The sequence below is a fragment of the Macaca fascicularis genome, chromosome 16 (genome assembly GCF_037993035.2).
Source record: "Macaca fascicularis isolate 582-1 chromosome 16, T2T-MFA8v1.1".
NCBI lineage: Eukaryota > Metazoa > Chordata > Mammalia > Primates > Cercopithecidae > Macaca > Macaca fascicularis.
The window spans coordinates 66730757-66756557 of NC_088390.1; the positions used below are offsets into that span (position 1 = coordinate 66730757).

Here is a 25801-nt window from a genome sequence, read left to right on the forward strand (position 1 = left end):
GAGCAAGACTCCGTCTAAAAAAAAAAAAAAAGGAAAAAAAAAAAGGCTAAAAAAGGAAAATTGACCTGGGGAAAAACAGAAAGCATACCCTTTAAAAAAGGATCATAGGTTGATATTCTTAATTATGGTTCAGCTTTAAAAAATCTTTTAAAAAAATTAACCTCCTAAATGTATTCAATGTTCTTTTATGTGTTCCTTAGTAAAATTTGATTTTAATGTAGAAAACAACCTAATTAATTCATTAATTAATCTTTTTGAGACGGAATCTTTTTCTGTTGCCCAGGCTGGAGTGCAGTGGTGCAATGTCGGCTGACTGCAACCTCCGCCTCCCTAGTTCAGGCGATTCTCCTGTCTCAGCCCCGAGTAGCTAGGATTATAGGTGCTTGCCACCACCATACGCAGCTGATTTTTGTATTTTTAGTAGAGATGGGGTTTCGCCATGTTGTCTGGTCTTGAATGCCTGACCTCAGGGGATTCGCCTGCCTTGACCTACCAAAGTGCTGGGATTATGAGCCACTGTGCCTGGCCTTAATTTAAATATCCAAACTTGTATATTTCAGCTGCAGACATTGCATTTACTAACCAAAATGTCAATTACTTTTAACTTCAAAAAGATGAAATGACACACAAATGAATTTAGTTACTTCCCATAATTTTTGGAATATTCTTTTCTTCCTTCCTCCCTCCCTCCCCTTTTGTTTGAGACAGGATCTGGCTCTGCTGTCCAGGCTGGAGAGCAGTAGTGCAGTCCTGGCTCACTACAACCTCTGCCTCCTGGGCTTAAGCCATCCTCCCACTTCAGCCTCCTGAGTAACTGGAACTACAGGCATGCGCCACTGTACCCCGATAATTTTTGTATTTTTAGTAGGGATGGGGTTACACAGTGTTGCCCAGGCTAGTCTGGAATTCCTGAGCTCAAACAGTCTGCCCACCTCGGCCTCCCAAAGTGCTGGGATTAAAAGCATGAGCCATCGTGCTTGGTCCTATTTTGAGTTTTTTTTTAATGAATAGATGCAAGGTACCAAGTAGTCCAGTTGAAACTGGAAAAAAGCTTGAATTCTAAATTAAATTAGAAATCAGCTCTGTACGTTTCACATACAAAGGATTTGCTGGATGTGGATATTTTATGTTAAGCACAGCAGCCCCCCTCCTCCAAAACAAAACAAACCCCCCAAAACAATCCACAGAGGGTTGTTTTTTCAGGACTTTATTGTGTATTTGAATCAAATAGAGATGTGCCTAACTTGTTGTGGGTTACTTTGATATTCTGTATAAGTAAAAGTATGATAATGAAAATGTCTTACTTTGTGTTATAGAGCTCAGAATCCTTTGAGGGTGGCAACCAAGGGAATGTACTATTACTCATTACTTTATCAAGGTTGCCATTTCTATGTCTTGACAATATAAGCTGTTACTTTTTTAAAAGTAGTAGGGGCCGGGCACGGTGGCTCACACCTGTAATCCCAGCACTTTGGGAGGCTGAGGCGGGAGGATCACTTGAGGTCAGGAGTTCGAGACCAGCCTGGCCAACATGGTGAAAACCCATCTCTACTAAAAATACAAAATTAGCCAGGCGTGGTGGCCTGTGCCTGTAAGCCGAGCTACTCGGGAGGCTAAGCCAGAAGAATCGCTTGAACCTGGGAGGCGGAGGTTGTGGTAAGCTGAGATCACACCTTTGAACTCCAGCCTGGGCAACAGAGCAAGGCTCCATCTCTAAATAAATAAATGATAGATAGATAGATAGTAGTGGGGAGGAAATTTTACATTTTTTTTAAAGCTTACTAAAAAAAATCCAAGGGCCTAACTTCAAAATCAGTTTTACTATATAAATTATAAAAAAGAATTTTTTTGATTCTGTTTATCCAAATGTTCCTTTTGTATGGAGGATCTTTTATGAAAGTATACTATAAATAATTAGATTCTAATAGAATATTACTATTCAAAGATATTTATAAAATCTCAAAGTCAGACTCTTTAAAACAAACTTTATTTAAAGATATCCAGGATACCTAGATTTATCCAAGAAATCCCATTCGTCGTGTTTTGCATTTCTCTTTAAAACAATGATTAATGCCTTGTTATTTGTTATGTTGCATACTGAGTGACTGTAGTCTTGAAATACAGATCTGTATTACTTTGTATAGACTGTATAACATTCCGTTTTTCTTTAACCAGCTCCCAATGAGACATAAAGATTATTTCTAGTTTTTTGCTTTTAATCAGTGCTTTAGCGCTCTCCCAGGTATGACTGAAGATTTATAAAATTCTAAATAAAATGACATGAAATGAAATTCTACATTTTATCAGTAGGATTGTTCATGTACTGATTTAATTATTTTTTTAGCTTTAAGTTCAGGGGTGCATGTGCAGGTTTGTTATAGGTAAACTTGTGTCATGGAGGTTTGTTGTACAGATGATTTTGTCACCCAGATACTAAGCCTAGCCTAGTACCCATTAGTTATTTTTGCTGATCCTCTCCCTCCTCCCACCCTCCACCCTCCTATAGGCCACAGTATCTGTTGTTCCTCTCTATGTGTCCGTGTGTTCTCATCATTTAGCTCCCACTTATGAGAACATGCAGTATTTGGTTTTCTGTTCCTGCTTTAGTTTGCTAAGGATAATGGCCTCCAGCTCCTGTTTTTCATTTCTAAACTATTAAAAAATCTATTTGGGGCCTGCACAGTGGCTCATGCCTGTAATCCCAGCCTTTTGGGAGGCCGAATTTGATGGATCACTTGAATCCAGAAGTTTAAGATCAGCCTGGGCAACATGGCCAAACTACATCTCTACAAAAAGTTTAAAAACTAGCCAGGTGGCGTGGTGCATGCCTGTAGTCCCAGCTACTCAAGAGGCTGAGTTGGGAGGATCATCTGAGCCTGGGAAGGTTGAGGCTGCAGTAAGCCGTAATCACACCACTGCATTCCAGCCTGGGCAACAGAGTAAGACTCTGTCTCAAACAAACAAACAAAAAAATACATATATTTGTTCATTCCTAATAATCTGTCTTTGATAGTTCATCTTTGTGATTGTACTTTTTTATTTTTGAAAACATTACATATCATAACTGCTCTCTTTTTGGTTTCTAACAGTCTTTGGGGACCTAATTCTGGGAGTTTATTGTTGACTGTGCTGCTGGCTGTCTGTTGAGTCTGTTGTGGACTCTGTCACTCTGTCATGGTGGCTTTTCTTCTGAAGGGTTTGGTGATCTTAGATGCTGAATTTATTGTTTGAACTGAATTAGTTGGAAGTTCTGTATACATACAGTGGGAATTTAGTATGTTTTCCTGGAATCACTTCATTCCCTCTTTGAGTTCTCAGCTTGGGGAGGAAGCTTCAGGTTTCCTATCCCAGCCTTGCTGCTGGCCTGCCCCTCTGCCTACCTCTCACTCAGGTACCAGCTTCACTCAGTCCCCCACTTCACTCAGTCTCCCCAAATCTCCCCCTCCGCTTTTTTTTTTTTTCTTGACAGAGTCTCGCTCTGTGACCCAGGCTGGAGTACAGTGGCATGATCTCAGCTCACTGTAATCTCTGCCTCCTGCGTTCAAGTGATGCTTGTACCTCAGCTTCCTGAGTAGCTGAGATTACAGACGTGCACCACCACACCCGGCTAATTTTTTTGTATTTTTAATAGAGATGGGGTTTCACCATGTTGGCCAGGCTGGTCTCGAACTCCTGACCTCAGGTGATCCGCCTGCCTCCCAAAGTGCTGGGATTACAGGCCTGAGCCATCACACCTGGCCACCCTCTTCAAACAAAATATGGGCATTTCCATTGGCCTAGGTCTTCACCTTGCCTACTTTATTGACTTACATTACTTACCTGGTCCCTGGAGACATAGACACATTTGTCACCCTTAGAGCTCAACCAAATTGTATTGAATGCATTTATTTGGCAATTTGTGCCTGTATTTTAATCTTCATCTCACATATGTGTTCTATTTTCCTAACTAGGTTGAAATAAGTTATCTGATGTACAGAATCCTGTTAAGTATTTTTCTTTCTTTCTTTTTTAAAAATTTTGAGACAGGGTCTTGCTCTGTCACTGAGGCTGGAGTGCAGCGGTGCAATCACAGTTCAGTGCAACATCCACCTCCCAGGCTCAAGGGATCCTCCCACCTCAGCCTCTTGCCTAGCTGGAACCACAGGTGTGCACCACCATGCCCAGCTAATTTTTCAATTTTTTTCTAGAGACAAGGTCCTGCTATGTTGCCCAGGCTGGTCTCGAACTCCTGATCTCAATCTATTGTCTGGCCTTGGTCTCTCAACGGGCTGGGATTGCAGGTGTGAGCTATTGCGCCCCGTCAACTATTTTTCTTTAAATTACTTTTTGGTTGAGGCCGGGCACGGTGGCTCACGCCTGTAAACCCAGCACTTTGGGAGGCCGAGATGGGCCTCCCCATAATGAGGTCAGATCGAGACCATCCTGGCTAACACGGTGAAACCCTGTCTCTACTAAAAATACAAAAAATTAGCCGGGCATGGTGGCGGGCACCTGTAGTCCCAGGTACTCCGGAGGCTGAGGCAGGAGAATGGCGTGAACCCGGGAGGCGCAGCTTGCAGTGAGCCGAGATCGCGCCACTGAACTCCAGCCTGGGCGACAGAGTGAGACTCGGTCTCAAAGAAAAAAAAATTACTTTTGGTTGTCACTTATCTCCATAAATATTAATATATGTTTATAAAATCTTTCTCTTATCTGAAGAGCTGACCTCAACCACTCAGGGTTGAGTCCCTGTGATAAGGTTTCAGGGTGCCTGAAATGTCTCCATGATTCGTCCCCTGGGCTAAGCTGAAAGCTAGTGACATGTCAGGTCAATAAATTAAGGTTATTTCCCGATAATACAAACATGTAACACCGTGAAGTAGGTTTTAGACAAGATTCCCTCTTTTCCACGGCAAACGAGGTCCTAGCTAAGGCATTGGGAAGGTGGCGGGAGATTGGAAGTGCAGTAGTTGCGTTCTGGAGTTTACTGAGGCTTTCCCAGTGGGGATTCCACGCAACAGGTCTTAGGACGCCCTTCCCTCAGGGCGTGGCTCCTGGCACAGATCCACAGCGGTTGTCATCGGAGTCAATTTCAGGACTCCAGCTCCAAGCTTCGGAGTTCCCTAAATTCTGGGGGCTTGTCTGCTTGTCTCCCCCAACTAATTTCCCTCCGTCGCTGGCGCTGCCCGGTGCCTTCGGTCGCTCGGGCGGCCCCTCTCCGCGACTTTTTTTTTCTTTCTCTCTCTGGCTCTTTCAGCATCAGTTTCCCGATGGGGCGAGAGGGCAATAATACCTGGGGGCTCCCCTGCCTTCCTCTCCCAGCCGCAGAAGGGGAGATGCGGGGAGGAGGTCTGGCCGGCTTTGGGCTCCAGACGGAGGCTGTGGTCTCCGAAGGCCTTTGACAAGGGGCATTTCGCGAACTGCATGCCCCTCTCAGCCGCGCCACCGGCGCCCGGAGTCCAGCCGCGCCGCGCTGCGCGGAGTGCGGGCGCTCCGGGCTCCCGCCCGGGACTCTACACTCCCGCGCTTCCCGCAGCGCCGCCGCGTAGCGTCGCTGCGTCCCAGGCTCTCCCGCGGTGCAGCTCACGTGACCCCGCTCTGGTAGAGGGAAGAAACAAGATAGCGGCAGAAGGCGATCCGGCGTGGGGCCGCAGCAATTCTGATTGAGCCTTCTCCCTCCAGCCGCTTCCGCCGGCCGGGCCCCTCCCGCCCGGCACCGCGGGCCTCCCCACCCGCCCCAGCATTGCCCACCGCCCCCACTGCGCCCGCCCCTTCCCCTCCGCTTTACCTTCTCCCTCCTGCCTAGGCTCCAATCGGAGGGGCAGGTGGACAGGCCGCCCAAGCAGCCCGCGGCTCCCGCTGCGAGCCCTGCCACCGCCGCCACGGCCCACGTCTGGACCCATCGAGGGTCTTCGCTCGCGGCACCGCGGTAGCCTCCGGGGCAGATGGGCCGCAGGCCAGGCTGAGATGGACCCCAAGACGCGGCTGAGCTCGCCCAGCAGGGGCAGCAGTAGCCGGAGGAAGCCGCCGCCGCCGGTCCCCCGCCCCCACGACTCTCCCATCCCTCCGCGGCAGCACCAGCGCCCCCGGGCGGCGGCCGGGGAGGGACGGGGGGCGAGGAGGCGGGGGCGGCCACCTGGCCGGGACCATCGTGGCCCTGAGGGCCGTCACCAAGGTGGTGCACAATGACCACGACAGCGAGAAGGAGGAAGAGGACGGCCACACCGAGGAGACCCACGAGTCTGAGGACAATGAGGAGGATGAGATGGAGGAAGACGATGATGACTCCGATTACTCGGAGGAGCTGGAAGACGACGACGACGACGACGCCAGTTACTATATGGAAAGCAGCTTCAGGAGCCATAGTACCCACAGCAGCACTCCAGGTACCCACTCAGCGCAGTTGCCGCAGACTCCTTCCCCACCTCCTCTGCCCTCCCCCCTTGCTCAGTCCTGTACTGTGCATCCTGCTCCGGTCTCCCCCCAACCCCGCCGACCCCCCAAACAGAGAAAAACTGGATTTACAAGAGGAAAGAGGTGCATTGTTCAAAATGGAGATTGAATTGTTGCAGTTTGAGGCCGCACTCGCTCGATCTCTCTCACACCCCCTCAACTCCCTCTTTTCCTCTTCAAAATGTGTGCAGTGCAGTGTCTCCGCGGGCAGGATAGAAACTTTGGCAAACACATATCCATTGCATTCATTTTTCTCTCCTTGTTTTGGTGTGGTTTTCTGGAATGAAAGCCTCTTGTTTTACAAACCTCTTTGCATTTCTAATGAGGTTTCTTTCGAATTTTTATTATATATCTGTTCCTTAAAAGGGAATTAAGGATTTGGACCGATCGTGGCACACAAATACACACAAAAACATGCCTGTTTTCACACTCCTAACTGTGGTTTTTAAGTTGTGTTAAGGAAACGGATCATTTGGGTTAGTAGGGGAACCTTACCTGGTCTTGTGTGTTTGTTTTTATTCTTCGAGTGCTAATGGGCACGTGCAACAGTTGCTGGTAAGTGGCTGATTAAAAAGCAAAGCAGAAAGCCAAACAAGACCCAACCAAATTTGGTAATTCATCTGATTCAAAATTGTTTTTGACTGTTAAATCAAAAATAAAAGTATAAGACCGCAGGAACGCGTGTCATAACTCATTTGATTGCTTTGCCTTGCTTGGGAAATGCGGTTTCGTGTCACCTGTTGTAGAAGATGTGTAGTTGATCATCTAGACATAATTGCCGAAGATAAACTTTTGGACCAACTTCTGCGTCAGTATCAGATTTCTTACACAGCGACTTTTTCTTTTCATTCTATTTCTGAGGAAAAAGCCCTCCCGAAATCCATAATGAATCTCTCCATGGCAATCCCTCTTCTGTTTTCACATGGAAAAGTTTCTGTGGGCTGGTAATGAGTTGCATTTTGTTAAACAACCCCCCCCCGCCCCCACCAAAGGCTGCTTTGTATTAAATACGTGGTTGCAATTTACTAAATTGTGAAATTAACCAAAGCAACAACCGGCAAGACTTTTCCTTTATAATTTTGCAAATCTAGATTAATTAAATTAGAATCTGGTTTTAAAAGCATTTCAAAAATAAGGTTTATGAGGAAATACTTGTGAGCAAACAGGACCCTTTTTTCCTTGAAGTGAGGTATGTCACCTCTTTCTCAGATCGTCTAGGGTAGAAGAAGTGGTTAAATTGAAAAGTTTCCATTTTTCTATAAATGCTTAAATACTTATTGGAGAAGTAGGGTAGTATTATATTAAGCCAAATGTAAACCCACGTAGGCTGTCCTAACATAAGCTGTAAAAAGGTAATTTCTGTTGCCCGATGGTCAGAATCGTTGCCAGACTTGTCCTGGGAGGCTGGCTGAAGAATGAAGGGAATGAATCAAGTATCAGGTGTTTATGTCTTATATGTAGAAAGGACTACATGTAAATTCTTGCCAACTTAGTTTTAGTACTTTTTTTTTTTTTTTTTTTTTTTAGAGGAATCCTTGCTCTGTCACCTAGACTGGAGTGCAGTGGCACAATCTTGGCTCACTGCAACCTCCACCTCCCGGGCTCAAGTGATTCTCCTGACTCACCCTCCCGAGCAGCTAGGATTACAGGCACCCACCAGCACGCCTGACTAATTTTTGTATTTTTAGTAGAGATGGGGTTTTACTATGTTGGCCAGGCTGGTCTCGAACTCCTGACCTCAAGTGCTCTGCCTGCCTCGGCCTCCCTCCCAGAGTGCTGGGATTACAGGCGTGAGCCACTATACCTGGCCCTTAGATGTGTCTTTGTGCTTTGCATGCAAGTGTGTGTTAGTAATGGACTTCTTTTGTAAAATAATTTTATTAATTATACAAGAAAATAATTTAGTGTATATTTATTTATTTATTTATTTATTTATTTTTGGACAGCGTCTCCTCTCAGGCTGGAGTTTGGTGGCGTGATTCCAACTCACCTCCTGGGTCAAATGATTCTCCTGCTTCAGCCTCCAGAGTAACTGGGATTACAGGTGCGTGCCACCATACGCAGCAAATTTTTGTATTTTTAGTAGAGACGGGGTTTCACCATGTTGGCCAGGCTGGTCTTGAACTTCTAAACTCAGGTGATCCACCCACCTTGGCCCCCCAAAATGCTGGGATTACAGGCGTGAGCCACCACCTCAGGCCAAGTATATTCTTTTGATATTAAAAATTAAAGTATTATAAAATTGAAAACCCAAACCACAATGAGATGCCACTTCACATTCACTAGCATGGCTGTAATTATTTTAAAAAAATAAAAATAAAAAGTATGGGGGAGGATTTGGGGAAAATGGAACCATTATATATTGTTAGCGAGAATGTAAAACCATGTAGCACTATGGAAGATACTTTGGCAGTTACTCAAAAAGTTAAACTTAGAGCTACTATATGACCTAGTAATTCTATTCATACATATATAGTCAAAAGAATTGCAAACAAATGGTCATGCAGAAACACATGCACATATGTATACAGCAGCATTATTCTCAATGACCAAAAGGTGCAAACAACCTACATGTGCATTAACTGATGAATGGGTAATGCAAATGTGATTGATCCATATAACAGATGTATTCTTCAGCCTTGAAAGGAAGGAAATTCTGATGCGTTACAACATGGAGAACCCTTGAGGGCGTTATGCTAAGCAAAATAAGCCAGTCACCAAAGGAGAAATACTGTGTGATTCCACTCACATGAGGTACTCAGAGTGGTCAGATTCATAGAGACAGAAAGTAGAAGGGTGGTTACCGTAGGCTGGGAGAAGGAGAGAATGGGGTTAGTGTTTAATAGGTACAGAGTTTCAATTTGGGAAGATGAAAAAGTTCTGGAGATTTGTTGTACAACAATGTGAATGTTCTTTTTTTTTTTTTTTTTTTTTTGAGATGGAGTCTCGCTCTGTCACCCTGGCTGAAGTGCAGTGGCCAGATCTCAGCTCACTGCAAGCTCCGCCTCCCGGGTTTACGCCATTCTCCTGCCTCAGCCTCCCAAGTAGCTGGGACTACAGGCGCCCGCCACCTCGCCCGGCTAGTTTTTTGTATTTTTTTAGTAGAGACAGGGTTTCACCATGTTAGCCAGGATGGTCTCGCTCTCCTGACCTCGTGATCCGCCCGTCTCGGCCTCCCAAAGTGCTGGGATTACAGGCTTGAGCCACTGCGCCCAGCCGTGAATGTTCTAAACACTACTGAATTGTACACCTAAAAGTGGTTACAGACAACCAGGTGTGGTAGCGGACGCCTGCAATCCCAGCACTTTGGGAGGCTGAAATGGGAGGATCACTGGAGTCCAGGAGTTCAAGACAAGCCTGGGCAACATAGCGAAATCCTGTCTCAACAAACAATGCAAAAATTAGCTAGGTGTGGTGGTATGTGCCTGTGGTCCCATTTACTTGTGAGACTGAGATGGGAGGATCACTTGAGCCCAGGGAGGTTGAGGCTGTAGTCAGCCATGATCACACCACTGCACTCCAGCTGAGACGACAGAGTGAGACCCTGTCTCAAGAAAAGAGGGGGGCAGTGATTAGAGTGTAAATTTTATGTTATGCCTACTTTACCACAATTTTAAAAAATTGTTTGAAAGAAGCCACACACAAAAGTCTTATTTAGTGAAATTGTGTGTTGTATGATTTCATTTATATGAAATGTCCCAAATGGGCAAATTACAGGAAGTCAGTAAATACTTGCCAGGAAATGGGAGAGGAAATGGGGAGTAGGGCCAGTGATTCTCGGGTGATGAAAATATTCTGGAATTAAATAGTGGTGACGGTTGTACAACCTTGTGAATACTATACTAAAACCCACTAAATTCTGCACTTATTTAAAAGGGTGAATTTATGGTATATAAATTAATTATATCAATAAAAATTAACAAAAAGGTATGGTATGAGGAATTGGGAAAACATTATATGTATATATATGCCTTAAGTCTTTAATCAGTTCCCTTTGTCCTTTCTGCAACAAAGTTATACCCAACCGATACTATTTTATCATAAGGTGTGCAGTCCAGAACTATCTGTATATCTTTATCTCTCTCTGTATATGTATATCTCTGTATCTCTATCTCTCCAGAAAAATCTGCAAAATAGCTTGGTGAATTTTCTTTTTGATTTTAACACTTAACATTTTTTTGGCCAGTCGTGGTGACTCACACCTGCAATCCCAGCACTTTGGGAGGCCAAGGTGGGTGGATCACTTTAACCCAGGAATTCAAGACCAGCCTGGGCAACATATCAAGACCCCTTCTTTACAAAAAATACAAAAATGAGCCAGGCGCACGTGCCTGTAGTTCAGCTACTTGAGAAGCTGAGGCAGGAGGATCATTTAGGCCCAGGAGGCAGAGGTTGCAGCGAGCCGAGATGGTACCACTGCACTCCAACCTGGGTGACAGAGCCAAACTTTGTTTCAGAAAAAATCTAGCCTCCCAGTGGCTTATTCCTGTAATCCCAACACTTTGGGAGGCCTTTAAGGCAGGAGAATGCCTTGAGCTGAGGAGTTTGAGGCTGCAGTGAGCTGTGATTCTGCCATTGTACTCCAGCTTGGGAGACAGAAACAGACCTTGTCACAAAAATAGATTAATTAATTTAATTAAGTAAATTTCTTTTCTTTCCTTTCTTCCTTTTTTTTTTTTTTTTTTTTGACAGGGTCTCACTCTTTCACCCTGTCACCCAGGTTGGGGTGCAACAGCTCAATCTCAGCTCACTGCAACCTCCACCTCCCAAGTTCAAGCGATACTCCCAACTCAGCCTACCAAGTAGCTAGGACTACAGGTGCACACCACCATGCCTGGCTAATGTTTTTTGTTTGTGTATTTTTTGTAGAGATGGGAGTTTTGTCATGTTGCCCATATATTTGTAGAGATGGGGGTTTTGTCATGTTGCCCAAACTCCTGGGCTCCACCCACCGATCCACCCACCTCAGCCTCCCAAAGTGCTGGGATTACAGGTGTGAGCCATTGTGCCTGGCCAATTTTTTCCTTTTACTGTGTGCGTCTGTGGTTCCACAACTTCCTTTTTTCCCCTGTTCTCTATGGACCTTCTACTTCATTTGGACTCTGCTTAGATTGGCCTAGTTTTCTCTTTAATCAAATCTTCAGGAAGCAATTTATTACATTAAAAATGATCTAACAAGCTTTATTTTTATCATTGTTAAAAATCCTGTTTTGAATAACACAACCACAAAGTAAAGAATGTTATCATTGATTTAATCAGTAAAAAACAATACTTAACAATAAAATTTTTCAAACACGGCTCCAGGTCATCCAGACGACTTAGCTTGGGCTCAAGTTATCTTCCTTTGATGCCCTTCTCTTCTTCCAACGAATCTGTTTTGGAAGAAAACACAATTAAGATTATCCATCACAACAACCACTATCTCCAAATCTGTATTCATTCCTTTTATTCATTATAAGTCTCCTCTACCTGATGAGATAACTTTTTTGAAGACAGGAATTGTATGCTGTTCAACAGAGCTTTGATTCGTCCACAGTTCAGTCATCCTTGCTATCTTGCGGGGGACTGGTTCTAGGATACCGCCCCCACACCATACCAGAATCTGTGGATGCTCAATCCCTTACATATAATGGTGCAGTATTTGCATATAACCAACACACATCCCCCATATACTTTATTTACTTACTTAGAGACAGGATCACCCTCTGTCGCTCAGGCTGGAGTGCAGTGTCACAATCACAGCTCACTGCAGCCTCAACCTCCTGGGCTCCAGTGATCTGCCCACCTCAGCCTCTTGAGTAGCTGGGACTACAGGTGCATACCACCACACCTGGATTTTTTTTTTTTTTTTTTTTTTTTTTTTTTAGTAAAGACAAGGTTTCACTATGCACCAAGGTTGACCTCCCAAAGTGTTGGGATTACAAGTGTGAACAACCGTGCCTGGTCCCAGGTACTTTAAGTCATCACTAATAAAATGTATCAATATTGTACAATGGTGACAGTTGTTATACTTTTTATTTGTATTTTTGTTTCTTTTTTCAAGTATTCAGCCTCATCCAGTTGAATCTGAAGATGTGGACCTGCTGATGAAGAGGGCTAACTGTATCTAACTTAGGATCTTGCATGCAGCTAGCACTTAATACATTTTATTGACCGTTTTAGCTAACATTCAACAGACGATTCCTAACAAAAAACTCTTAAAAGTAGGACAAAAAGGAAATCTGAGTCCTTCCTCTAAAGTGGCTGGAAAACCAGCCTGGGCAACATAGCAAGACCTTGTCTGTACAAAAAAAATTTTTTTAATTAGCTGCCTGCCTGTAGTCCCAGCCACTCAGGAAGCTGAGGCAAGAGGATCCCTTCAGCCCAGGAGTTTGAGGTTACAGTGAGCTAGATTACACCATTGCTGTCCAGCCTGGGTGACAACAAGGCCCTGAAAAAGAAGAAAAAAAAGGAAAGGAAAAAGGAAAGGAAGGAAAGGATGTAAGTATTGAAAAGGAAGAGACAAAACTATCATTATTTGCATATGAAATGATAAATGTTAGACAGTCAAAGAAGCCCAAGAGAATCAACTAAGATTTTAGTGGAAGCAATATGAGAATTCAGTATGGTGGCTAGAAGCAAAATCAAGAGAGCAGCACACAAATCTCAAATACTTTTCATATGTACCACCATTAACTAATTAGAAAATGGAAGAAAGATCCCATTTACAATGGCAATGCAAATGTATGAAGTATTTAGGAACAAAAATACAAAGATCTTTTATCTGACAAAAGATGTGTAAGATCTATATGATGGAAATCCTAAAATTCTTCTGAAAGACATTAACAAGAAATGAATACATGACATGAAATACCACGTTCCTAGAATGTTGTACAGATGTCAGTTCTCAAATTAATCTACAAATTTAATGTAATCCTATTAAAATCCCAATATAGTTTTTGGTGGTGGCTGCTTTTGAGACAGGGCCTCGCTCTGTTGCCCAGGCTAGAGTGCAGTGGTATGACCACAGATCACTGCATTCTAGACCTCCCTGGCTCAAGCAATCCTCCCACTTCAGCCTCTAAAGACTCTCATATGGTGTCCAAGAAATGGGGACAAATCTCACGAAGGGACTAGGCTCAGGAGGGCTGGATATTCAGGGAAGGTTTCAAGCAGAAAGATGAACTTGACTTCACTTTGGAGAGATTCATGGGACTCCCACAGGCAGAGTGAAGGGCATTTTAGATGGACAGATGCACAGACCAGAGCAGAAATGCGGATGGTGTGACTGGGGTATGGTAAGGGGCTGCTCTGGCTGGAATGGAGGGCTGCCACAATAATGGAAATGGTAAATGAGGCAAGTAAGGTTGGACCGGTAGCATAGCGTCAAGGGTGCCAGCTTATTAAATCACTTCCAATATGCTAGCAGTGGCCTCTTGGGAAAAGTAATACATTATGTAATTGAACAAAAGGCAAACAGAGGGAAGCTCCAGGAATGGGCACTGTGAACAGGACTCGCCCCAGAGTAGCCAGATGTAGGCTTTAGATATGTTGATGCAGGTTGAGCATCTCTAATCCAAGGGGGATTGTCCCATATGGTGTCCAAGAAACAGTGACACATCTCACAGAGGGCCTAGGCTCAGGAGGGCTGGAGTATGAGATGCTCCCCTCCCCTGTGAACTTAAAAATGTGGCCAACAATTTTTTTTTTTAAATGGCTACTCTGTAGTGCTTTAACTGGAGCTATTTAGACAACACCTTACACACTGGAGAAGGACGATACTGTGTGAACCTAATAAGTCTACAAGACAATACTTCTCTCTATTGGCTGTCTCCTTCCTTTCCAGGGTGATGACAACTCCGTGAGGTGGAGATTATACGTCTCTCATCCTTTCAGCAACAAGGAAATAAATTAGTGGCAGAGTAAGGGTGACTTGGTGAGTACATCCAATTGTTGACATCGTTTTGGGTGGGACAAATTTTGCTATTATATCAACTTAACTTCTTAAAATAATCTAGCGGGATTCACTTGGTTTCAATTCATAGAAATCTCCTGGAAGTGAGGTTTCTTTAAAATCCTGGAATATACACTACAGTAAAAGAACAAAGCGTACCTCAGCCTTAAACGACTGAAGAAGAATGTCAAGTAGCAGCAGGTGGGAAAGTGGCTTTGGTTTTCAGTTTGTGGGCTCTGAATCCACGCAAAGACAGCACTGCATTCTGAAAACCTGAATTAATTATTGTCCTTACCTCAATGAGGCAGCAAATTATAATTAAAGTCGTTAGAATTTCGGTCACAAATAATGCCAAGATGAGTTTGTTGTTATAGCCATATCCTGGAACTTCTTTCGTGAGCTTAACCAAAAAAAAAAAAAAAAAAAAAGGAAAGAATAAATAAAAAAAAACAAAAACAAAGAGAATGAAAGCTAACTTTTCAAAACCCCAGTGTTCCAGGTGAGTAGCTTACTGGTTCTTTTTTATTTTTGTTGAGATGGGATCTCACTGTCACCCAGGCTGGAGTACAGTGGTGCGAACACAGTTCACTACAGACTCGACTTCCCTGGGTTCAGGTGATCCTCCAACCTTAGCCTCCCCAGTAGCTGGGATTACAGGCATGTGTCACCATACCCAGCTAATTTCTGTATTTTTTGTGGCGACAGGGTTTCAGTATGTTGGCCAAGCTGTTCTCAAACTCCTGACCTCAAGTGATCCACCCACCTTGGCCTACCAAAGTGCTGGGATTACAGGCGCGAGCTACCACCCCTGGTCTACAGTTCACCTTGTGCACTAATCTATTTCACCCTCTACATGAGCAAAGTGGGAGATCACCGTCATGGCCGAAGTTACATGACCAGGACGAGCTATGGCCTAGGAGTCCCAGGTTCTCCTGTGTGGGCACTTTCCTGGAATACACTAAATGATGGGAAATCTGGGTCTCATGTTTCTGTGTGGTCCTCACCTCACTCAACTTCTGCTCTTTCTGTTCACTCTGGGCTTCCATGCTCTCATTAATATAGTTCTCAGTTTTCCATTGTTCCGTATCCCATTCTGCCTTGGACGCCTTTACTTCCTGCTGCTCACGGAGAAGCTTCATCAGGAGGCCTGTCCTGGAGATGAGCTTGGCACAGGTCAGTTGCACACGGGTGTCAGAGCAGTCCATCTTTAAGGTCCGGATTACATGAGAAATGAGCTTTCTCACATTGTTGTTGGGGATGAGGGACCGTAGCTGCTCGGTTAGCTGATTTTCAAACTGATCACCTGCAGACGAGAGCAACAGGTAATTGAAGCTTTTGGGCTCGGGGGACAGGTCAGTGCCCACATTGTTGTATTCCCATTGTGTCTGATTAGTTCGTTTAACAGCTGGCCCTAAGTTGAACGCAGTCCCAGCGGAATCTGCCTCAGGAGGAGGATTGTAGGTTGTGTTTTCAGAGATGGTGCCTTCCGGCATAGTAGTGTTTTCCATAAAAATGTTTTCTTCAGAGGCATTTCTTGCAGTTGTGTTCTTTACATTAGTGTCCTCTATAACACGTTCTGAAGGATCAAATAGTTTAGGAAAAGGATTTTCCTGAGGACTCCAGTCTCCTAAAGATGAAAAAGTCCCTTGTGAAAGGGAATTTATGAGGCTCTTCGCTGCAGAGAACAGCGGCCTCTTTGCAAGCATCAGTCTATCGAGATAACTTTCCTTTCTCAACTTTCTAATCTTTTTGACCTTGGGTGTTGTGTGGGCCACGCGGGAGCGAGTTTTATGATAGCGGTAGTTTTTTCTGGAATGTATGATTGGTTTAGCAGCCTTCATACTTTTAACTCTAGCCTTTGCATTTTCTAAAATGAAAATGGCGTGGGTTAAGTCTTTCGATCTGTCTCTGACCTCAGGTAGGGCTTTTGCAGGGGTGGAGGCAGAAGGCTCGCCCATGGAGAAGGGTTTCAGCACAGAAGACACTGCTGCGTTAAGCTCTTGGGTGAACGAAGGCTTGGTGTAGACGGTGTTTCCCACTAACTTCTCACGCCCCTCTCTGTGTGAGGCTGTTCCAGCTCCCTTGAGACCGGGCTCCCGAGCCTTTTTTCTTGGGCAGCGCTCTCCACAAATGCCTGCGCACCCTCTTCCCTCCTGGTGCTCTGCTTTCCCACCTCTTTGAAGTGCCTTTTCTGGATGCTCCTTGGGCCCGTGAGGACTCTGTTCACTCTCTGCAGGTTGTTGCCTACACTTTGAATCTTTGCCAGGCTGTTTTCCTGTGGTTGGACAGTTTCTAATTTCTTTTCAAATAATTGGCGTTTAAATTTGTTACCTAGAAGGCTGGACTGCATAAGCATGGCAGTTTTTTCGTCCCTTTTAACTTCATTGATTTTTTCTTGTTTTTCCGCATTTAGTGTCTTTTCTAGCAAATATAGCTTTCTCAATTTATTTTCATAAGTTGAGTTGTTGGATGCAGGTTGAAGAGAAGGGCTGTTTGTATTGTTTTTCAAAATACTCAGGGGCCTATCGCGATCTTGCACATTTGCAAAAAGCAGTTTAGTGAACGGTAACAATATTGATTCCGCATCTAGATTTCCTTCTGAGAAATACGGCAAGATGTAACTTAGTGCACTGATAACCTCACTCTCGTCATTGGTGTCTAGCTGCTCACTCCCAAAGCCTGACAAGTTGATGTCACTGCTGTCTGAGGGCGCTTCCGGCTCAATAGTCAGCTCAGTGCTCGTGTGCTTCTTCCGGGCTTGTAACACCTTCATGAACGCTCCTTCTGGATTCCCTACAGATGCTTCTTCAGCTGTGAAAAAAGAAGAGACTGTTTTGATCATGAAAGATGATGGGACGGCACGCATCAGTCCACAGCTGTACGCCCCAGTCACACAGAGTAGGAGTCAGCAAACATTCGAGTGCCATTCAGAGAGGAGAAACACACACCCAATCCTAAACCTATGAAACGGCAACAACAAGAGGAGGAAAAGACATCTTTTGAAAACATGGCCACCTACTTGGAACATTCCATAGTGTGACACAGAGTAACTCTGCTTAGGATTATTCCGTTGATCCCCAGGGGCCAGTTGCCCAGTGCTCAGTCAAAGCCCAAAGTGGAAGACAAGTGCTTCCCTGATGAGCTGGCTTCTCTGCAGACTGCTCCGTACCCTGTGCTGTCCTGCCTCAGATGCAGAGAGAGAGCACAAGGCTCCCTCTCTCCTTGTCCTCAGTGTACCCGTGTTCTTGCTACCATCACAGCTGAATGCAATGGAAGGCGGTCCTCTGAGAGGAGCAGGGTGGAGATGCTAACGTGGAGAGCCCCTCCCATTGCTGATAGATCCTCATCTGGCACACGCTCCACCCACCCACCCCATTCTCTGCTCCCACATGCCGTAGCCCCATCACAGAAGACATGACGTGGAAAAAACACCGTGTCCACCTTAATTCTTTTCTTAAATTTGGACAGGGATCCAGGGTGTAGGTTAAGGGATTTTTAATTTGCCAGATTGTATGCTATGCTTATGTTGTTGAATGTAGAATGAATCTATGGTATGACAGCAGTTTCTGGATAAACATTACTTGAGGACCTAAAATGCAGAAGGGAAAAAGCAACTTTTATCAGTTGCCTACTTTGCTTTCATTTTATCTCTAATATTCTGGATGGGGAACCATCCAAAGCTTCTGACTGCATGAAGATAAAGTGTGCCCGTGTGCAGCTGGCTTTCTTTTCCAGAATTAAAAGTATTTTAGGTGGTGCTGAGGGTCAGAGGAAGAAGTAAAGATTGTAAGAAAGGAGAAACATGGGCTTGGGGAGAACCCAGAATTGAGGACAGAAGACCTGGCACAAGGTACAGCACTTAGCACCTCTGATCTTGTTTTTCCTCATCTGTAAAAGGAGATTACCAGTGCTTTTCTGCCCACCTCTTGGGGAGAAGGGAAGAATATAATTGGTTAAAAAAAAAAAAAAAGTTTTGAAAAATAAGCAACACTGTCTTTATATAAGTAGCCAAGCATTATTAATTATCCACCCCATATCACTCATAGATACCTGTATTCAAGCTATCTGGACATGAAAGCAGTCACATTTTAGAAGTCATGAAGTTGGTGCTAATAAACCTAATCTACAGAAACACTCCTGAAAGCACTTGTGCCTTTGTTCTGTGAATGGAAAGGTTTGAATTCAGAGCAAGTTCAGCGTTGGATGGTCTAAGCTTGGAAAAGCCCTCCATTCCATTAGAAGAGCCAGGCAGCAATTTCTGGTTATGGAACCAGAAACTCTCAGGCTTCAAATAAAACAGCATCACTTGTACTCTTATAAACCTGTAAAAACAAAAAAATCAAAACCAGATCTACATCTGTCCTGTAAGGCAGAGAGTACTTGACACCCCATGGATATAAAACCAGTTTACAAACTACATTGCACTATATGAATAATTGTCACTGGAGGCAAAGCACCAAGCAGAGAGCACAGTACACAGTGTGTGGATGTTAATGTTATTCCCTAGTCTTCCCATTCCTTTGTCTTGGTCCTTTGTGCATATGGAACCGTTCTATTATTAAATTTTGTAATAATAACTGAGAACCTGACTCTCAGCAAGGGAATAGTTCAGAAATTGAGGGAGTTTAACTCTGAATGAGTAAATAAAATAAAGCAATTATATCATTAACTTACAATTTTATCATCATTAAAAATAAAACGTTTAAAAACAAATACTTAAAATAATGTAACAATTGATCACCAGGCAATTTGGACTCACGACAATGTATGGTGTTTGTCAGACATGCACTGTTGCAATGCAGCTTGACTGTCTTGCAGACAACCTCAATGCTGTTTTTAAATTGGCAGAGGCAGCAGGCCATACGGCTAGGTAAGATCCTATAGATGAAAACACAAAACATTAGTGGTAAAGCGGTTGAGTAGGTAGAGGAGGCAGGCCAACGCTACCACAGGGGTGGGCAAAAAGGTGTTACTGAGGCCCGTGGACTGGACAGTTGGGTAGGAACTAGAAGGCCAATAGGAAGGAGGGCAAAGGTACCCAACCAAACAGTAAGTATGGCAGTGAGTATGGTATGCCTAGAATAAAGGTGGTTGGGATTAGAATTGGGTGACACTGATCAGTAGTTTAATTCAGAAGTATTTCTTCCCAACTCAAAAGTCTCACTTTGGGCTGAAAGTACACAGGAAGAAGGTAGACTTCTAAGAAGAGTCACAGGGTTTCACCATGTTGCTCAGGCTGGTGTAGAACTCCTGGACTCAAGCAATCCTCCCACCTTGGCCTTCTGAAGTGCTGGGATTACAAGTGTGAGCCACTGCAGCCAGCAAAATAATTACAATGGAGAGATCTGGAAGATCACCTTAATCAAGTGATCAAATTTAGTATTATAGGCGATCTGCTGTTACGAGGCAGGAAGGATACATTACCTATGCAGTATTTTTCCCAAAAATGAGGAAACTGACAAATCCAGATTGTGGGACATTTACAAGACAACTATCTTTGACTCTTAAAAAATGCCAATGTCATGAAAGATCAAAGAAAGTAGAGGAATGTTTTAGATTAAAGGAAATGAAGACATGACATGCAGTGCCTGATTTTCAATTGGATTCTATACTATTCTTTTCATCTTTCTGGTATGTTTAAATTTTTTTCAAAATGTAAATTTGGGCAGAAGAAATAACCAAGACAATTGATTAATTTATTGCTATGGCTTATTGGGGGCAGTTTCAGAGAGATAAAGACAATCCCTGTAACTGGAGTAAAAGGTTAATCTTAGGCAGTATAGCATGGTCATTAAGAATACAGATTCCACAGCCAGACTGGGCTTAAATCCCAGCTCCGCTAATAATATGAATTTGGGCAAATTGCTTAATCTCTGTTCCTCGACCTAGTCATTATAATAGTACCTACCTCTAATGAGTTTTGAGGATTAAATGAATCAATACCTGAAAAATGCCTGGCACACAGTGAGTGCTCAATAGCAGTTAACTACTATAATTATTATGTTGCAGAGGTTGTGGGGGGCCTTTTCTGAGTCCTCCAAGAGGGCGGCTTTATTAGGGCCACATTAAGACTGTGGAGACAGAGTGTTTCATGGATACATGAAGCCTATGAGTTGGGGGTACAATGTATAGAAGTTTTAGATTAAAACTGCATTAAGTTGGCCTGATACATCTTTCAAACCTTATAGAGGAATAATCACAAGTGACTAGTATTATTCCTTTGGGTCCAGTGGAAGCCTCTGATCTTCATGTGGACTGGACCCAGAACCGTACCCCAGCATTTTATTATACAGCAACCTTAACTCTGACACAAAGATGTTTCTTTTGTTTGTTTTGAGGCTGGGTCTCGCTCTGTTACACAGGCTGAGTGCAGCGGTGCAATCTCGGCTCACTGCAGCCCCTGCCTCCTGTGCTCAAGTGATCCTCCCACCTCAGCCTCCTGAGTAGCTAGAACTACAGGTGTGTGCCACCATGCCTGGCTAATGTTTGTATATTTTGTAGAGATGGGGTTTCACCATGTACTCCAGCCTGATCTCGAACTCCTGAGCTCAAGCAACCCTCTCTCTTTGGCCTCCCAAAGTGCTGGGATTACAGGCACAAGTCCAAAGGTTTTGTTACTCTTTTTCTGCCCCCAACTTTTTATTTTAAAGGTTTTATTTTTTTTCCTTTAAGCCTTAGGGTGGCTGGAAAGCATTTTCAAATGATATAATGAACACCTGTATAACTTTCATCTAGAATCAACAATTGTTATGCTTTGCCACATTTGCTTTCCGTGTGTGTGTCTAATACATTTTCTGGACAAGCCATTTGAGAGTCAGTTGCAGACATAATGACCCTTCACCATTAAAGACTTCAGTGTGCAGCCCCTAAGAACCAAGGCATTCTCCTACATAACCAGAATACTATCATCACCCAATGGAACTTAATATTATCATCGTTTACTATGTAGTCCATATACACATTTTCACAATGTCCCAGTCATAACATGGCTTAAACAAATTCAGAATCCAGTCAAACATCAGACATTGCACTTAGTGTTTATGATTCTTTAGTCTCCTTCAATCTAGAACTGTTCCCAGGATTGTTTTAAAGTATACTGACAAACCTTTGAGACTGTAAATGACCTGAGGTGTATGTTATCCTTACTTGAGAATAATTTTTCAATATGCATTAAAGATCATTACACATGAGCCAAGACTCAAATGCACTGGCCTACTTACTTTGTATATCAATGTGTAAACTCCTGAAGACTTCCAATAACGAACTCCCATAAGGCAGTTAGTTCAATGTCTTTATGGCCTTGGTGACAAATGGTTACAGAGAATGAGAGCTTTTTTCTATCCACTAATGGTCAAGAAAAAAGCAGACAGATCCTCACTGTCTTAGAGAATAAGTGAGAAAGCTGGTCGATGAAGAGGACTTCATCCAGAGAGGAAGGGATCTAGCTGACAGGGAAGATGCTGCAGGAGGCTGAGGGAAGTGAGACTAGAGCAGTAAAACAGATCTGACAATGTGGTGAAGATAAGAGAGTGACCTGACAAAAATGAATGGAGCAGAGTGCGAAATGAAGGGCCCTTTCCATGCTAATCTTCTATAATGCCCTCAAGGAGCCTTAGCATAAATGAGTTTCTATTTAGCTTGCCATATGGTGGGGTGGTGGCACCCATTTAAGTGGCAGGAAATTGTGTAACAAACTCACAATAGGGCCCTGCAGGACCTTTTGTTTTTTTGGTTTTTTTTAGACATGGTATTGCTCTGTCACCCAGGCTGGAGTGCAGTGGTGCCATCTTGGCTCACTGCAACCTCCACCTCCTGGGTTCAAGTGATCCTCCTGACTCAGGTTCCCTAGTAGCTGGGACTACAGGCGTGTGCCACCACACCTGGCTGACATATATATATATATATAACCTGCAGAGAAGGCCAGGCACAGTGCCTCATGCCTATAATCTCAGCACTCTGGGAGGGTGAGGCAGGAGGATCACTTGAGACTAGGAGTTTGAGACCAGCCTGGGCAACATAGTGAGACTTCATTTCTACAAAAAAATTAAAAATAAAAATAAAATTAAAAAAAAAAGATACCTCACATAATATATGCAAATTAACTCAAAATGGATCATAGACCTAAACATATACAATTTCTGGGAGAAGTTGTATATGTTTGAGGAGTTGTATATGTAATGAGGAGAAAATCTTTTTGACATTGGATTAGACAACAGGTTCTTAAAGATTTCTTAGGTAAGAAACGAAATATCACAAGCCATTTAAGAAAAAATTGCTTATTTAAAGCTGATCAAAATTAAAAACTTCTGCTCTTCAGAAAACAGTTTTATTTTTTACTTTTTTTTTTTTGAGACAGAGTCTCGCTCTGTCGCCTAGGCTGGAGTGCAGTGGTGCAATCTCGGCTCACTGCAACCTCCACCTCCCAGGTTCAAGCACTTCTCATGCCTCAGCCTCCAGAGTAGCTAGGATTATAGGCGTGGGCCACCACACCTGGCTAATTTGTGTATTTTTAGTAGAGATGGGGTTTCCACACAACTGGAACACTACTCAGCAATAAAAAGGAGTGAACAGCTGTCCCTCGTTGTCTGCAGGGGACTGGCTCCAGGACCCCCTGCAGATACCAAAGTCCACAGCTGAAGTCTTTTATATGAAATGACATAATGTTTGTGTATAGCCTCAGGTATACTTTAAATACCTAATACAGGGTAAATGGTATGTAAATAATTATACTGTATTTTAAATTTTCTACTGTTTTTATTGTTGTTTTATATATTTTATTTTTTCCAAATATTCTCCATCCATGGTTAATTGAATCCATGGATGAGGAACCTGCAGATATGGAGGGCCAGCTGTTGTAATAGGTGCAACAACATGGATGGTAGCATATCTCAAAAAATCTTATGCTGAGTGAGGCCAGGCGAGGTGGATCACATCTGTAATCCTAGCACTTTGGGAGGCCGAGGCGGGCGGATCACTTGAGGTCAGGAGTTCAAAACCAGCCCGGCCAACGTTGTGAAATCTAGTCTCTACTAAAAATACAAAACTTAGCCAGGAGTGGTGGCATGCGCCTGTAATCCCAGCTACTCGGGAGGCTGAGGCAGGAATCGCTTGAACCTGGGAGGCGGAGGTTGCAGTGAGTCTAGGTCATGCCGCTGCACTGCAGTCTGGGTGACAGAGTGAGACTCTGTGTCTCAAAAAAAAGCTATGTGAAAGAAGCCAAACACATGCTATATGAGTTCATTTATAAGACATTCTGGAAAAGGCAAAAGTAAAAAGTATAGGAACAGAAATCAGATTAGTAGCTAACAGGGGCTGATGGTGGCAGGAGGAGATTGACTACAAAGGGACATGAGGGGCCTTTTTGAGGCATCAGAAGTGCTTTATATTGGGAATGTGGTGGTGGTTATGTAACTATACATTTGTCAGACTCATCAAACTGTACACTTGAAAAGGGTGAATGTTAGTATATGAAAATTACACCTCAATAAACCTGACTTAAGAAAATAATAAAACAAACCTAAAGAACCAACTAAGTGAAAATAAATCTAAGAAAAAAATAACTTACAGTTTTTCCAGTTCAACAGTCATCGTGAGAATGTTCTTAAGTGTTGTAAGTGGGACTTGCGTTGTTCCCATGTCTCTGAAGAAGAAAGACAAAACACTCATGATATGAACCCCAGTAAAAAATTCTGTACTTAAAAAGACATTTCAAGGACATGTGATTACTTCAATTTTGGCTTCTCTATAAAACAAGCCAGCTCAAGAGTTGCTGTAGAATTCCAGGGAGCTCTTATTAAAGAAATTTAAGTTGATTTGCATCATCAAATTAATGATATTCAAGAGCAGAGCTTACACCATTTTTATGATTATCTTCTCATTTTCATATTGCATTCACCATCGTATTTACTCTTTTTTTCATTTTTAAAATAATGAACACCTTTTCCCCTTTGTTTTCTTGGTTAAATAATATTTCTCCATGTGTCTACATGTTCCAAATCTATATGGGTTCTTCAACACTGTTCTCTTCCCTTGCTGTCTTGACAATTATACATTCTCTTTAATTTTTTTCTTTGCCAATAACTTTTTTTCAATAACCCAGTTAAAATTTAAATTATGACATTTTAGCCTAAATGCAAAATACTTAAGCTTTGATAAAAATTTAAAAAGCATAAATCATCTCATGACTTATGAGAGTACTATAGTACTTACAGATATTTTAATGCTGGCAATTTAAAGAGATACGGATCTTCAACAGTGGTGAGAGGATTGCGATAGAGAATTCTGAAAAATGGAATGGAATTCAAATAACCTGCATTTTCAATGTGTGAAACTGCATGAAAAGTTTATATTCATTTTTTGCTATGGAACTTGTAGGTAAAAAAGAAAAAGGTGTTTTCTGTTTTTATCTAATCAATCACCATTAGACTCCATAAAGCGCTATTCCTCTGGGAACTACCCAGGTCTCTAGAAGATAAAGTAGAGGAGAGAACAAGGGGAAGAACTACAAGGTAAAAAAAGTGGATAGCAAAGAAAAAATATGCCACAGAACTTTTCAGGTCAAAAACCCTACAAGTGACTATGTTGGTAGGAAGTCCTGACTGTGTAGCAAACACTATTTCTAGCGTCCTCCATAATTCAAGTTGCTCATCACAATTCAAGTTGTTCTTTATTTATTTATTTATTTATTTATTTATTTTTTTGTTTGAGATGGAGTCTTGCTCTTGTTGCCCAGGCTGGAGTGCAATGACTCAATCTCGGCTCACTGCAACCTCCACCTCCCAGGTTCAAGCGATTCTCCTGTCCTGCCTCAGCCTTCCAAGTAGCTGGGATTACAGGCGCCCGCCACCATGCCCAGCTAATTTTTGTATTTTTAATAGAGACGGGGTTTCACCATGTTGGCCAGGCTGGTTTTGAACTCCTGACCTCAGGTGATCTACTTGCCTCAGCCTCCCAAACTGTTAGGATTACAGGCGTGAGCCACTGCAGCTGGCTGCTTGTCTTTTATCTTTATGAAGTTTTTAAAATTTATGGTTTAATTTGCACAGTTAAAAAAAATAGGACCAATTCTTTTGCTTTATAGCCAAAGAAAAAGGAATAAATCTAACAGGAGGAACTGGTCAAAACCATACTCCCACTTTCTTCTTGTATGACATCACAGTCTTTCTTACATTGCATGTAATCACCTGCCACTTGTCAGTCTCCTGGACTATGAGCTCCTTGAGGGCACAGATCACAATTTTTTTTTTTTTTTTTTTTTGAGATGAAGTCTCACTCTGTCACCCAGGCTGGAGTGCAGTGGCGCAATCTCGGCTTACTGCAATCTCTACCTCCCAGGTTCAAGCAATTCTCCTGCCTCAGCCTCCCGAGTAGCTGGGATTACAGGTGCCCACCACCGTGCCCTGTCATCCCTGTGCCTGGCATGATGTCTGAAATGTA

At 43.1% G+C, this 25801-nt stretch overlaps 2 protein-coding genes across 22 annotated transcripts in view; one reads left to right on the plus strand and one right to left on the minus strand.

Annotated features, from left to right (window-relative positions):
* LOC102133354 (leucine-rich repeat-containing protein 37A3-like) overlaps positions 1-18499 on the plus strand; it is an 82426-nt gene extending 63927 nt beyond the window's left edge. For 10 of the 21 annotated variants that reach the window (XM_074019972.1, XM_074019971.1, XM_074019970.1 and 7 more), the window contains 4 exons: positions 8379-8476; positions 12740-12912; positions 14258-14347; positions 15071-18499. The gene's annotated coding sequence lies outside the window, so the exon portion shown is untranslated. Of the gene's footprint in view, positions 1-8378; positions 8477-12739; positions 12913-14257; positions 14348-14901; positions 14981-15070 lie in introns of all 21 variants that reach the window. The other 11 variants (XM_074019958.1, XM_074019959.1, XM_074019949.1 and 8 more) reach the window with 10 other exon arrangements.
* The window catches only part of LOC102132592 (leucine-rich repeat-containing protein 37A3), a 37592-nt gene continuing 23454 nt past the window's right edge, over positions 11664-25801 (minus strand). The window contains 7 exon segments of the mRNA XM_015437932.4: positions 11664-11804; positions 14661-14765; positions 15370-16415; positions 16418-17176; positions 19125-19243; positions 23931-24005; positions 24575-24646. Of these exon segments, the coding sequence (XP_015293418.3) occupies positions 11751-11804; positions 14661-14765; positions 15370-16415; positions 16418-17176; positions 19125-19243; positions 23931-24005; positions 24575-24646 (2230 nt within the window). The 3' untranslated portion in view covers positions 11664-11750.